Consider the following 15,002-nt stretch of genomic DNA (forward strand, 5'->3'; position numbering starts at 1 on the left):
GTTTGCAAAAAGTGGACAACTGGTGGAAAACCAGGCATACCGAAGATCGCGGCACGCTCAGGGTAAGAAGACAGGAGACAGGATGCAACCCAACGTTGAGAAGTTCCGAGACACCTGGTCCAACACCGTTTCATACCTCTAAATGTCGACCAAATTATCTGTTGTCATCATTCATGTTGCTTAGCATGTCAACTGCTAACTCAGAAAGCCTGTAGGATAACCAGAACTTGGGAGCCTGTGGGAGAGGTTTTTTTTGACCACATCCTGGCACATCGGTGAGAAAGAAGGAGGAGAGCTTCTATAAAAGATGATTCTTAATCACCTGACACATGCAAAGACATTTCGCCATCGCATCGTCTTATGTCGCAATATCGTTTTGTGATAGTATTTATGTTTGAGATGTGAGCGTGTATGCATGCATTCAGTTCTGCATCTAGTATCTCCATGAAGTAGATCAAGATACCCAAGATCTAAATGCCTGAGATGCACTATTCAATACTACCGCTTCTCGACTGGGATGTGGTGGTACTCATAATGTCCTGAGACTAAGATGTCGTCCAGCGTCTAACGCAGTTGATATCACCGCAGTTTTATTTCTTGTTTTTCATTCTTTTTCTTCTTACATCCAGACCTATGCTCATAGCAAGTGAGACCATAACTCTTGTCAATATTGCTTCGATCTAGCAGATCGCAGATTCATATATCCGCGTCGAAGAATAATATGTGTGGATATATTGCAATAGAGGCAAGCTAGACAAACCAGCCTGCCTCCGAGGTTAATACATGAATTGAGTTACATGGAACCTGATTCCCAGGTATACATCCGAGCTGTCTGACCAATGGTACTCCTCACAAAGGCCATTGTTGGCAGGGCAAGTCCTGACGTCAGAAGCGGACGGTCCAAGCGGCTCCCCCAACTGGCATCCCCCCTGCATCTTCCCCGCCATTCCCGTCATCACTTCTGCATCAACTGAACTATCGCTCCGATCGAGAACTTATAAACCGAATTCAAACTACAGCACATATTACTATAGCTAAGGGTGCGCTAAGCATGTTGCGAAATACGAAACTCCTCAGCTCCAGATCCCATCCATTTATACCTGTAACTACAAGAGCTGGTCAGCTGTGCCACCCATCGGTATCTTCCTACCAGCATCGCTGCCTTGTGACTTCCCAAACCATCCACAAAGAAAGACATCTCGAGTCCGATCTGGACCGGCATCTACTCCGACCTGAGCATAACGAGAATACCAAGTCGGGCACCGACGACGAAGCAGCTCATCACTGGTCTTCGTACGATCCCACTATCACCGACCCGGACCTTGAGGTTCTCGCCTGCGAGGAAGAGTGCGAACTCGATGGTGAACTAGATGACCCTTTGTTCGTCAGCCCAGGCAATAGGGAAGTCAGTCGTTTCCTTGATCCGATGATCGGAGGGGCGGTGCATGGTGCTACGAGACCGGGCCCAAGTGGGAGGGGATGGACAAGAAAGCATAAGGAGGTGATCATCAAGAAAATCCCCGGAAGTCAGTTTGAGAAGTATGATCGAATACTGCAGGAGCTGAGGAAGGCAGATAAGCGGTGAGTTGAAGACTTCCTCATCTGTATCCAGTGTGATCATGTTGATACTCGTCCAGGGCCACGAAATGAGTGTTGTAGTGAAGGGGTCTACCAGCCAGGAATAAATTTTGAGCAAAAGACCCTTTATTGTTCGTGTGGTTTGCGAATGTCAACCCGGTATGGAGCTAGCATACATTGAGTATGGCTTGTTAGGTGAGTTGTTGATGGATGTGCATGTATAGTCGGACTCGGTTATGGCCAGAAGACGGGCCACTGTATCACTCACTCCCAGATTGTACCAAAATGTGATATATGAAACAAAGTAAAAACGATGCATTACAAGGTCAATGTGAAGAATTATCACCTGTTATACTTTATACCTTATTGAGCTGCCATCGACCATACTTATCCTTCGACCGAATGTGTAATAGGTTCAAAAAGACCGTGTTCCCGGCGTTGTGTGCAACTACAACATCCCAATTGGAATAATTAAGATTGTATATGAGCTATCATATGGATGCTTGATTACGAAAGTGGTACTGTATCCAAGTGCACTATAAATAGAGAAAAGTCACTAGTCGACATGACCAAAACGACATCAACAAAGCCCCACTAGCATCACCAAAACCGACAAGTCAGGGCCTTTTTTTATTCATAAATAATTAGAGGGCCCATTCAACCAGTGAAAGTCATATACTATTTCCTCATTCCATTTACTCGTCACAGAATCCAGAAAAATCTCCCCTGAACAGCCTTACCCTCCCGGACATATAACAGAATCATAATACATGTAGATCACTTTCTCAAACAGGACATCCACATAAAACCCCAAATCTTGGAGTGACCGGATAATGCCCTGGAAAATAAATTAAAGATAGATTAATATCCCACCCGCTAGCGTGGCCAGTCATCGTCGCCATACGCCACCCGATCTCCAACCATTACGTCAGTCCGCGCACTGTGGCTGGATGGATGAATGTATTAAATGGATAGACTTGGAGAGTTTAGGGTTTACTATTGTGATTGTACCTTTTTGTGATTGATTGATGCATAGCTTTAGTTCATTGAATGTCTATTTGGGATGGACTGTTTTAAATGAGCCGAACTGGTAATCCGTAATGGACTTTAGGAGCACTTCTGAAAGTATGCCGGAGAAGATGGATATTTTACACTGTTGCACAATGCTGACTTTGTTGGGATGGAGTACACACATGGACGAACTTCACTTAAGCATGGGAAGGAACTACTAGGTTGAATGTTTGAAGAGGCGAGACTATCGCATGTACTGTCCTAGTATGTTGGTTATGAAGCAGGAAAAGGACTAATCGAGCTCAAGTCCAGTGTTCCAAAACCGACACGCTAATAATTTGATAGACCCATTAGATTATACAGTAGAATTCCTCAAGTGCATATAGCTTCATGATAAATATTTCTGACTGGTGCGTAAAGCCTCCTCTTTTGCATTCTCATCATTGGAGAAGGATCCGTATGCATCTATAACCGATCTCCGCAGCGCGGCGGCCTTTCAATTTCTGGTTGACTCTATCTCACCAGACAAGCAAATAACAAACTGTGATCGGTAGAGATGACCTGCATTTTCTCCACTGCCTTATATTATGCATGAATATCATGTACATAATCAAGAGGCTCACGAGTGCACTTGAGTACATCGATAGGCCACCCCTGTGTGCAGGTTCACCTAGACAAAAACAACCCATTAATAACAGATCAAAGCGTATTTCTGGAGCATGCGAGGGCTGATAACCCGGAGTGCGGCCTGTAGTGTGCTCGAAAGATGGTGATCAGTACTTCATAGTCCATGCCTATTGCTTAGCCTTTATTCGCAGTCGTTTAAGGCAGGTCTGAATGACAAACGTGCACAGGATTGACTAAAGCTCAAGACCGTTTACCGCAACATACGACCACGGTAGATCTCTCACGATATCTTAGTAAATGATGTGAAATCCAAAACGTAGGGTATGATATTTCGGGACCTGGATGTCCGGGTCAGTGGAGTGGAAGGTTTGATGTGTAGAAGATCGAAAATAGTGTCAGATAGTCGCTTGTGGCGCGGGATCAACTGCTAGAGGGAGATGCTAATTCCCCGACATGCTAGTAATTGGCTGCGAAGAAATGTAGGTATTTCCCATACACGATAAGGATGAGTGTGTAGAAGAGACAAATTCCTGTTTTGGTAATTTACTTTTCTTCACATCATGCTCAATAATAATACCTGATATTAAGATAAGAATCATAAATGTCGAACTTCGACCAAGCCACAGCGTCAATCTCCGGCCTGAAGCTGACCCGTCCGCGGATGAGATCATTCCCCACATCTGCGACACGAATCGGAGGATAAACCGCCCACAATGCCATCATTGCTGAATCGCAACAGAGCCACGTTGTCCGCTCATTGGATCTGATCCTAGCCGTTACATGTCAGATCTCATTTTATTGACTGGGGAGTCAATGCGCCTTCAAGTGCTGGAGGTGGTACGGGATGACGTTATCCGATGCTCGGCCGCGTGTCGACAATGCGATGCCCTGCGATCCGTGGTTGAGAGCCAAACTTTCGGCCGCGGACTTGATATCCTGTTTTCTGTACCATTGTGTTACTGTTGACGGGATGTGATGATGCTTGGATTTATTGGGCGATACTGGAGATGTATTCCGAAGTTGGGATGTTGAGAGTGGGATATGACAGTGAGGAAACTATTGTAGTAAATATTATGGAGCTGTCAGGGCTCGAAGGCATGGTTCCTGACTAATCTGCACTAAGGCACCTGATATCAGGTGTCTGCAGCGAACAAGAATAGAATGACCCAGTTAATCTCCTTGAGAAGGAAAGCAGCAGAGATGATCCATCCACTTCTGACGCAAGAATGATCCAGCTCTCCCCGCTAACTGGGGCAGTGGGTCGGCCTTCATCTACTTTGTCTCTATTCTTTGTCTTTGTGCTCGATTCTAGATTCCGTACATCTGATGGGCTGATCCTGCACACCATCGTGCTGCTTGCAGCGATGATGTGACAGGCTTCCTACGCCACGGAGGCCCTGCATGTATCTCCTCGACTGTGACGGGGATGATAACACCCCAGCTTTGATCCAGGCGCAATGACGTAGGTGGGCTTCGCTGCATAGTAGATGCATTTAAAGGGTCTTGAAGAGTTGGCCTGATGGAAAGCATCTAGTCGATAACTTATTCCTGCACACACCTAACACATACCTGACCTTAACCTCAAGATCAAACGTTACAACTCCTATCTACTTCTCACTTTTTTTTCTACCTGACGAATCACGAGCTACAAAAGGCTGTACGACTGACGAACGCGACGACAAATCAGCTACCTCTACTACTCTAAGACAACTATCCAATCAAGATCGGCGCATTTTTCTCTAATCCTTTTACGTCTAACCAATCCATCCCATCTAATACATCAACTATGGCCTCTCCTATGACAAGCAAAGTCTCCAAGCTCAACCTCAGCCCCGACTCTAAGCGAGGAACCCCACCCAAGATCCGCCAGCAGACCCCCCAGAAGAAGACCCCTCCCAAGCTTCAGGCCCAGGAATCAGCCTCCCAGGCCGAGGAGCCAAGCGCCCCCTCTACCCCCACCCCCAAGGGTAAGGTCAGGCAGCTGCAGTCGGAGCAGCGCGCTTCCCCTGCTCCGGTCCCAGATGATGCCCAGTCCCAGGCATCTGGATCGGCAAGCCAGACCGAAAGACCCGCCTCTGATCTTGGAGACAAAGCCCAGGACACTGCGCAGAGTGTGCAAAATGGCGTCGAAGACCAAGGTGTCGGCCAGATTGACTTGTCTGTTCTGAAGGGTCTGCAGGTCGGCGAGGATGGTCTAATCCATGACCAAGATGGCAATGCCATTGGCCGACTTGCAGAAGGCCAGGCCGAATATCTGACCGGATATACTGTTGGTGACAACGGAGAGATCCTCGACGAGGATGGGGATCTCGTCGGAGTTGCCGATGTCCTTCCCGAGGCCTTCCAGAATGACGTTGGCAGCATCCAGGAGCAGGCCGAAGAAAAAACCGATCAGGCAACAAAAACCATCAACAATATCGCCGAGCTGGCGGATCGTCCCGTCTCAGAGTCTGGGGAAATCAAGGATGATAATGGCAACACCATCGGCAAGCTTGTTGAGGGCAACCCTGAGGATTTGGCTGGGTATGCTCCTGACAAGGAAGGAAATATTCTCGATGATGATGGTGACCTTATCGGTCGGGTAGAGGTCGCATCTCAAGTTCAAGAAGCAGCTGAAGCAGTACCCGAAGCAAAACCAATTACCGATATTGCGGCCTTGGCTGATCGTCCTGTGTCGGCATCTGGCGCTATCAAAGACGACCAGGGGAAGCCGATCGGCAAGCTTGTCGAGGGCAATCCCGAGGAATTGGCAGGCTACGCCCCCGACAAGGAAGGGAATATCTTGGACGATGATGGTGATCTAATTGGCCGTGTCGATATTGCTTCCCAAGCCCGCCAAGGCACTGAGAGCGTTGCCAGCTCCCAGAGACCTGCTAGCAAGCTGAGCCGTGAGGCTGTCGATGATGCGGAGCAAAGGGACACTTCAAACGCTGATCAAGCCAAGGAAGATGTCGAGGAGGCTGCTGAAGAAGCAGAGGATGACCTTCCTCCCCTTTCTACGCTTGAGGGTCTCAAGTGCAACAAGCTGGGCAAGATCGTCGATCGGGAAACCGGTAAGCCTGTCGGTGAATTGATCGAGGGCGATGCGAAGAAGATCTCTCGACTGGGAGCCCAGCTCGATGACAAGGGACAGTTCTGGGACAACCGCGGCAACGTTATTGGAAAGGCCAAGACCCTTCCCGTCGAGGAGCATCCCGATGAACCGCCCTTTGGCGGGTTGGAGGGACTCCACGTTGTTGAAGATGGTTGGGTGGAGGACCAGAATGGTAAGCGTGTTGGCAAGATCAGCGAAGGCGATCCAAAGAAGGTCCTTGGACGTCCCGTCGATGAAGATGGAGACGTCTTGGACAAGAACGGCAATGTCATCGCCAAGGCTGAATACTATGAGGCCGAAGACGAGCCCGAGCCCGAGCCGGAAGAAGCCCCTGACCTCTCCAGTCTGGAAGGTCTCACTCCTAACAAGCTCGGCTACGTGATTGGACCAAAGGGCGTCCCGATTGGCCGTGTCGTGGAAGGCAAGGTGAAGGAACTTGCCGGCAAGGAGATCCATGACGGCCAGATCTGGGACGGACCAAAGCCGATTGGACGTGTTGAGCTTATTCCCCCGGAAGAGCGGGAGAAATCAGCCGAAGGCCCGTTCGCCGGATTGGAAAACCTTGTTGTAAATAAGGAAGGCCTCGTCGAAGATGACGATGGCAATGTCGTCGGCAAGGTCATTGAGGGCGACATCAAGAACTTGCGTGGACGTGCCGTTGATGAGGATGGAGAGATCATCGACAAGTACGGCAACGTCAAGGGCCGTGCAGAGCCGTATGAAGTGGAAGAGCCGGAGGAGGAGGCACCGGACTTGTCGATCTTGGAAGGAAAGACTGTCAACAAGGCTGGCAACGTTGTGGATGCCCAGGGTAACGTCTTCGGACGGATTACCTCTGGTGACAAGCGCCTTGCTGGACGGAAGGTTGATGGCAAGGGTCAGATCTGGGGTGATAACGGCAAAGTAATTGGCACGGCTGAGCTCATCCCAGGAGCCGAGGAGCAGAAGCCCGAAGGCGCCTTCTACGGATTTGAGAATCCCGTGGTCGGCAAGGACGGCGTTATCACTGATGCCTCGGGTCAGATAATTGGCCGGATTGTTGAAGGTGATGCGCAGCGTCTCCAGGGCCGCCAGGTTGACGAGGATGGCGATGTCTTGGACAAGAACGGTAACACTATCGGCCGTGCTGAGCGCTGGCAGCCCGAGGAGAAGCCGCGTGATGTTAACCCGATGTCGGGCCGTAAGGTCAACCGTGAGGGTGAGGTGCGCGATGCTGATGGTAATCTCATTGGCAAGCTGACCTCTGGCAACCTGCCATCTCTCATCGGCAAGGAGATCGACGATAACGGATACGTGGTGGACAATGATGGTAACAAGATCGGGGAATGCACTTTGATTGAGAACATTCCCGAACCCGAACCCGAGCCGGAGGAGCCTGAGGAGGAGCCCCAGGAGCCAGAGATCTCCCCTGAGGAGCAGGAAGCTCAGCGGAAGATAGAGGAAGACAAGCAGTTGGCCAAGAAGATGAGCGGTATTATTGCTCAGACACTGGACCGTATTCGTCCTGTCTGCAAGATGATCTCTGAGGTATGTTCAGCTACTTTTGATCACTGACATTACTAACCCTTTGATAGCACATCGAGAAGGCAGACCGCACGCCCAAGGACGAACTTGACGAGGAGCAGCTGGTCAAGGATGTGAAGCCGCTCCTTGAAGAGGGCAACCAAATTCTGCAGGAATGCAATGGGGCCATCCGCGCTCTCGACCCGGATGGTCATGTCGCCGCCACGGCCAAGGCCCGTGCTGCTTCTCACGAAGCTTCTTCAGAGGAGTACGCCTTGGCTGAGCAGCTCAAGGAGCTCACCGATCTGGTTGTGAAGACCATTGACAACGGCAAGAAGAGGATCGCAGGCATGCCTCATGCCAAGAAGAAGCTCAACCCTCTGTGGGCACTGCTCAGCGAGCCCCTCGGCCAGATTATCACTGCCGTTGGCCTGCTGTTGAATGGTGTCCTCGGACTGGTCGGCCGGTTGTTGCAAGGTCTTGGTCTAGGTCCCCTGGTGAATGGATTGCTGGGCGGACTGGGACTGGATAAGTTGCTTGGCAGTCTGGGATTGACTTCCCTGACGGATTCCCTGGGCTTGACTGGAAAGAAGAAATAATTGAATAGGCGATGGGATGTATGCTTGTGATATTATTCTTCTTGATTCAATATTTGCCATTGATGTCAGATTGACGATAATAATTTTCACCATGTCGATAGCTAGTTAATTAATTAGTGCTTCACCTTATCAACTCTATTCCATATCTTCATTCATAGTAGTCGGAATGTACCCACTAGTATGCACTGCCTCCGAAAGACAGACTATATATTCCTACCCTCCCTCCTTACGCCCAGTTCTTCTTCATCCCCTACACTCCCTAGGCTTTCAGCGCTCTATATATAATCTTCCATATACCCTATTTACCTGCTATCTTAATGCCTCAAAGATAGTACTAGGTCACCATATCTACATTACCTATATTACACACATATACCACTACCCTCACAAAGAGGAAACTGTAACGCTTGTGGATGCATCAAGGTTCCATATTCCTCCCATAAACTCAAGCCCAACAGTCACCACAACACTCGTGGCAAAGTCAGCATCAGAGCCAGAGAAGGTAAAATAGAATTACAAGAAGAAGGCTTTCTTCTCATGCCTCCTCTACATCATCGACAGATACCAAATCCCGCGATGATTGCCGAAGGAGAACCTTGATGAGATAAACGTTCCAGACACATCGGTGTTCCATTAAGATACTAAGCACTGAAATGGATGACTCCAAACATGTCTGCGGTTTATGAAGAACCGACTACAAAAGGGAATGTAAGCCAAGAGCCTAACGGGCATTGTGGTCGCTGCCAAACATGAGAAACTCTCTGTGACAGAGGAAGACTACAATGCGTACAAGGCTGAGTTTGACCTAGTGGCTACAGAAGCGCCTTAGAATATCGATAATGCTATTGGAGCCTTTGCCCCATTCTGCCTGGCAATATATGCTTCTAGTATATATAACTACCGGCATGACAGATAAAGTGATCATCGTCTTGTCAAAAATTGAATGACGAGAAATACCTGAGATCGCTTGAAGTCTCACGAATTCGTGGGACCAGAAAAATGCAGAGACACATTGTGTCTTGCTCATAGGATGGAGCATGCGCCAATTGCAAAACCCGGTCTGGGTTTGATAATTAGTATAGTAAGTTCACTATATGCAGCTCAGGCTTGGTTGCTAATGTCCGTAGTTTAGGGCTTTGGATGAGACGTCCACCGCTGTAGTACAAACTACGATCAATTTTGAGCCCGAGTATGTCCGGTGCCAAACGCTCGCTTTGTTGTATTTGGAAGACATATGCAAGCGGCAGATACGTGGAATCCTATCCAATAGACGGTGTTAAGCTTCTACTATGAGACTGGGGTTAGTATTCTCAACAACCAAGTTTCAAATATTTGACCATCTCAGCTTACGCTATCTCTGACCTGAGTTACCTCGAGTATAAGCCCACAACGATCTCTATGTCAGATAACCTGATCTAGCTGCTTATGCAAATGTTAAAGAGCCATACTCATCTTGCAGGGAGTCGTTAACATCGTGCATAACATGTCTATTGCGGTTGGAGAAGATAAAGACGATGGTTGCGCGGACTCAGAATGATGCTCCGTGGACTTTCACTTGGCTGAACCGACAGGCGCGGGTCGCCTCGATATATGATCTACGTTGCTCACATTCAGCTGGAGAGGTTGCGATATACAGCCGAAAGTGTTTTTCTCTATTAATCATATTGCCTGTGTCATGGTTTGACCGGTAAGCTTTAAAGTGCACAGTCTGTGTCATCGGAAAATTTCCAGTTTAATTTCCAACACCCGCATTATAACTTGTTGAACGTTATCAAACAGAATGACAGATACGTTTAGACCACGGGCAAAGTTGCGGACCAACTGAAATGAAGCGACTTTATATATTAATATCTAGCTTTGACCAAGGGTTGCGCATTAGATGCTGGGGATAGGGATATGAATGGACAGGGAGTGGGGATAGCGTAAGGTTGCATGATTCACTTGCAACTTCTGTCAGGGTGTCCTTTCCACATGCAACAAAAGATCCTGAAATGATCCCGTCAAAGAGATCGTTTTTATATATACATGACGCTTTTAAAAGCAGCAATCTTGCAATAAGGAAATGTGTCAGACACATATTTTCTCTTGATCTGTCGCGGGTATGAGTCATATGCGTGGAGGACGCCAGATGGCCATGTTGCTATTTGAGAATGCTCTACTTGAGAAAGGCCAATACAGTATTGTCTGCCACCGGAGAGGCTCATAGATCTCATTCAATGTTCGTCCTTTTCAGTCCAAGAAAGCTGGCGGGTTAGTGTCCTTTATCGACGAGGAAGGCTGAAAGAGCAACAACACACCTATATTAAGGCAATACTACATGGAGAGTTAAACCACCTATAAACCAGACAAGCTTGCAGTTGAACAACAATGTTCGAATGCCTTATTATCACGGTCAGGCTTACAGATTTACTCGACAACAGCGGTGCAGGAAGTGATACGCACTGTTGGGATCATCCTTAATTTTACCGGAAATCGACTATATATCAACCCGCAGTGACAACCCAGACGTTATACCTAAAGCAGAAGAAGGTGAAGAAGAAGTGCGTTCTCTCATTACTGACTATATGTCTTGGACTCTAAAAGAACATGACCAACCAATGGACCCAATACGAAAGCAAATAACTATGCAAGCCGTACAGCTGTGCGCGAGATGACGACTGATCAAATGAACCATGGCACCAGAAGAGCTCAAGATGAATGTTTGCATGCAAACACATCACTATGGATATAGAGGCGACATACCGAGGAAAAGACAGTGTCTAAGTCTTCTTCCAATCAGGACTCCATGCTGAATCACGTTTCAAGGAAACGACTGTTTCTACAGTGATACCCTTCATATTGATAATGGGATACTGTACCTTGAAATAAAGTTTATGATTATTGCCAGCACCGTCTCAACATAGCGAAGACAATATCTGCTCTGAAGCATTGCCAGAGCAAGCTGACTGTTTTGCAAACTCAACTTCAACATCCGACTCAACGACCACAGAAGGTGTCATGGCATCGCTGGTTCTAACATTCCAACATACACAGTGCGTTGGGATCTGTTTGTCTTCTCACACGAAAGATATCATTGAGACCTACACCACTTGCTCTAGATCTGTCTGCTCGCAGAAGCCATCTGCTTCCGTTTTCAGGCAACTGTATTGAATGAGCTATGTTATATTTCCTCAATGATTGCTCTATGACAACAGTGATACGTTGTGAGCACCATGCTTGAGGATCAGGATTAGAAAGAAAACATTAGTGGCGATTTCCATTCTAACCATCGATACTCCAAGGGCTACAACATACCTGGAATTTACTCGATCAATTTATCCGAGAATTAAGAATGCCGTCCTCATCTGTTGGGCCTCTTTCCTGTTTTGCAGCCGCAATGTCATCTCCTGCGAACACCACCAATGCTTCTGATGCCGACGAGGCTACCTCCAATAACAATGAGACTACTGAGCCCCTCAGCGTGACCTTTGCAGGCGTACAAGCGTTCTGACTGAACACAGCCTCCCACTCAATATCGGAAGGGACGATCTTCTCGACCTCATGCCATTGACATTGGCTGACCTTCGTGACAACATACTCTTGGAATACGGTGCCCAGCGTACTCGTGTGGCTCCCGCTGCTTTGGCAAGATCATTTGAAGTCTATGTTCGTGATCTTCTGCGTCTGATTGACGACGCACTCACTGCTCTTGGGTTGATCGTTCTTTTCTTATTGCTACATTATCTAATCTTATCCAGTGTCTTTCATATATCACCCCTCTTCATTCGTAATCATGAGATGATGCACGCTAATTATCTAGTTTCATCGCAACAACACCCAGAGCAGGGCCGGCTATTTCAACCAAGGTATGAAGATGAAGAGGCCGTCTGAATCTTCCAGGCGGACTTTGAGGACGGCAATACGAGATCAAATTTTGGGCGAAAGGATTAGACTTCCTGGCTTGTCCATACCCTTTGTCATTTACTCATATAGTCTGTATATGCAGGATTCTATCCATTCTCTCACTCCACTATCTTTGTGGATCTCTTATTCCCCCCCGAACTTTTCCTATCTTGGAGCATCTGCGGGAACTCAAGTTCTCTACAAATATCAAATCCCGTCCTCTCCAAGAGTCACCGCTGTCCCATGTTCAATACTATCTCACTAAGTTGAGATCCCGCTACAGTGATCAGACATAACTATATTCGTTAACCACCGTTATTATCAAGCTCAACTCGGCGGTTACACTGAACCCTGGTTCGTGGTAGGAGTGCTATACGAGGGTGGATGAGAAGGCGATTACCAGCCTTTATGAGCACAAAAGTGATAGTAACTGATCCCTATGAAAAAATTCGAGTTGGGAAGATACAGTTGGACAAGAGCATGATGTAGTCCTGCTCTCCTCGATTGTCACACGGCTGACAGATATGAACTGTCGTACATGCGAACAATAATATTCCCATTGATACAATCCAGCCAACAACGGAGTCAGCCAGATTTTGGAGGCAATAAGTTATTTGGTTTTATTTCCAAGAGGTCGAGTGGTCCGATGGTCTGGCAGACACTTGGGATATCACATCATTATCTTGTGTGTCGATGTGTGCGAACCTTAAAGGTCTAACCATTTAAGCATGGATACATACCAGATTTAACAGCACGACATTGCTGCTGTTGGATACGGGAGACAATTATTACTCTTTACAAATCAGAGGTATCTGTTGAAGAAAGCCAAGGCCACTGCCATACACTTGGGCATCAAATTGGATAGCTCATCACATGAATCCCCTAAGCAATCCTACAAATAGAACACATTTACAGGAACTACAAGATGGCTGGCAAAAGAAAAAAGACCCCAGCGACCTGTCTGAGGAATAAACGGAAACATGGACCTGTTGAAGAGAGCATTTATTTGAAGTCTCCCGAGTATCATAACCTCGGTGACAATCCAGGGCGGTAGATGAGGCATAAGATGCACTTACAGATCCACATAACAACAGCGGCATATGTTTCAGAATCTTGCGCGTCCTCTGTTTACTGCCCTCACACAGGATGTTTCATATACACCGCTAGAGACCAGCCGTTACTCTTGCAGCGGTGAGGTCCTCAAGACTGGGCCCTCGCTCCTGATATATTTTATCAGAACCCGAATTATATTTCCAGATCATCCTGCGGATTCGAAACCTTGCATGAAATTGAGGGACCTTACCGTACCCATCAGCAATGCATATCGTCTGCGGCTGGCCCTATTTTGGGACAGGACTGGAACTATAGGGAATAATTCATTCATTTATCATCAAAAAGCGGCCACCTGCAACGCTTTTCTGACTACTCACTACTGGGTCCCAAGAATAGATATAATTTTCGCCTCATCCTGGGAGACACAGGTTACGTTATCTGCTTGGCGGAGAACAAGGTTCCTAATTCTACATGGGAGGTAGCAAAGAATGGGAACTTGGTGTTGTTGTCCGGTACTGACAGCATTGAGTAAGTGGTTCGCGCAGAATACCCGCATGACGAACAACACGATTCATACAAACACAAGAAGTCAACCAGAGAAAACAACCGAAGCTCTGGTACATTGAACAGCCCCCCAAGTAGTTGGGCTTTGGATGAGCTCAGGCGGCATAATGACGAGACAATATTCTTCAAACAGGATTGGGCCTGAGGCTAACAGTAAACCCTGAAATCTTGCTTTGAATATTCTCAAACACGTAGTCGTATGGTTCGACCCTGGCTTCAGATATCTTGCTCAAGATTAGGTATATTACAAACACGTCGCCGACCTGGATATCGTTCCCGCTCCAAGGTGGAGAAATTCAGCGATGAGTGGGCTGAGAAAACGCTGGCTTGTCCTTCGATACGGGCTGGGCATGATTGGCATCATGAAATCAACAACGGCTAGTGAGTGGTAATATGACCTAGTTCCCGGGCTTGGATCAACGCATGATTAAGCGAGCGTGTTGCGATACTCCAAGAAAGGAGTGTCCTTTCTATAGAGCAGGTCTATTTATGACCAAGGCTAGCGTCGCGGACGCCAGCAGCGTCGTGAAGGTGAAGATGAACATTCGAGCACATATGCAAAACGACCGTAGCCAGCCTCCCGTTCAGTTTCTCCTAATGGGGAGGGGGAGGAGGACGACAATGCTATTGATGAGTTAGCCGATCTTCAGGACAAACTTGTAGGAATGGCAGCAGGGGATCGTTCGAAAGAGTGGCGAAAGTCCAGAACCTATCAGTCAGGGATGACAGGGTATTTCGATCGATTCATTGCTGACGAAGCACACTATGTCATGTCAATATGAAGCCGCAATCACCCTGCATGGTACGCCCCTCGGGCTTCGATTTCCCTTTTTCATAATTGAAGTAAAGTATGCTGCTGCAACTGGAGGAAATCTATACCAAGCACAAAACCAAGCGGCAGCCAGCGGTTCAGTGGCACTTCGGATTTTTGGAGCCCTCTCTGATCTGTCTAGTCACTGGTCCTTCTAGACGTGAAATTCAAATGAATTCTGAATGCGACGCCCATGTGAAACAGGGCGATTGATTTGGGCGAGTCCCTGTCATAGGATATGCTACTATAGGAGGCGGCGGTTTATCTTGAATAGAGATGA

At 47.6% G+C, this 15,002-nt stretch overlaps 3 protein-coding genes across 3 annotated transcripts; all 3 read left to right on the forward strand.

Moving 5' to 3' along the window:
* The first annotated feature begins 972 nt into the window (after positions 1-972).
* Positions 973-1,786, forward strand: BO79DRAFT_203873 (uncharacterized protein). The gene is made up of 2 exons (XM_025681749.1): positions 973-1,581; positions 1,638-1,786. Exons 1-2 carry the CDS (start codon positions 1,052-1,054, stop codon positions 1,648-1,650), a joined length of 543 nt encoding a protein of 180 aa, XP_025534682.1. The 5' UTR covers positions 973-1,051; the 3' UTR covers positions 1,651-1,786.
* A 3,216-nt stretch (positions 1,787-5,002) lies between these two features.
* BO79DRAFT_203876 (LEA domain protein) lies at positions 5,003-8,412 on the forward strand (the record flags this gene model as incomplete). The annotated part of the gene is made up of 2 exons (XM_025681750.1): positions 5,003-7,837; positions 7,885-8,412. The coding sequence occupies 2 exons, from the start codon at positions 5,003-5,005 to the stop codon at positions 8,410-8,412; spliced, it is 3,363 nt and encodes a 1,120-aa protein (XP_025534683.1).
* Positions 8,413-11,788: 3,376 nt separating this feature from the next.
* Positions 11,789-11,972, forward strand: BO79DRAFT_259838 (uncharacterized protein; the record flags this gene model as incomplete). Its single annotated transcript, XM_025686385.1, has 2 exons — positions 11,789-11,887; positions 11,913-11,972. The coding sequence occupies 2 exons, from the start codon at positions 11,789-11,791 to the stop codon at positions 11,970-11,972; spliced, it is 159 nt and encodes a 52-aa protein (XP_025534684.1).
* Between the last annotated feature and the right edge of the window lie 3,030 nt (positions 11,973-15,002).

The sequence above is a fragment of the Aspergillus costaricaensis genome (assembly GCF_003184835.1).
Source record: "Aspergillus costaricaensis CBS 115574 unplaced genomic scaffold BO79scaffold_48, whole genome shotgun sequence".
In the NCBI taxonomy this organism is placed as follows: domain Eukaryota; kingdom Fungi; phylum Ascomycota; class Eurotiomycetes; order Eurotiales; family Aspergillaceae; genus Aspergillus; species Aspergillus costaricensis.

Excerpts from the sequence above, each read along its gene's own strand:
- BO79DRAFT_203873 (XM_025681749.1), top strand. The coding sequence starts at position 1,052 with ATGTTGCGAAATACGAAACTCCTCAGCTCCAGATCCCATCCATTTATA.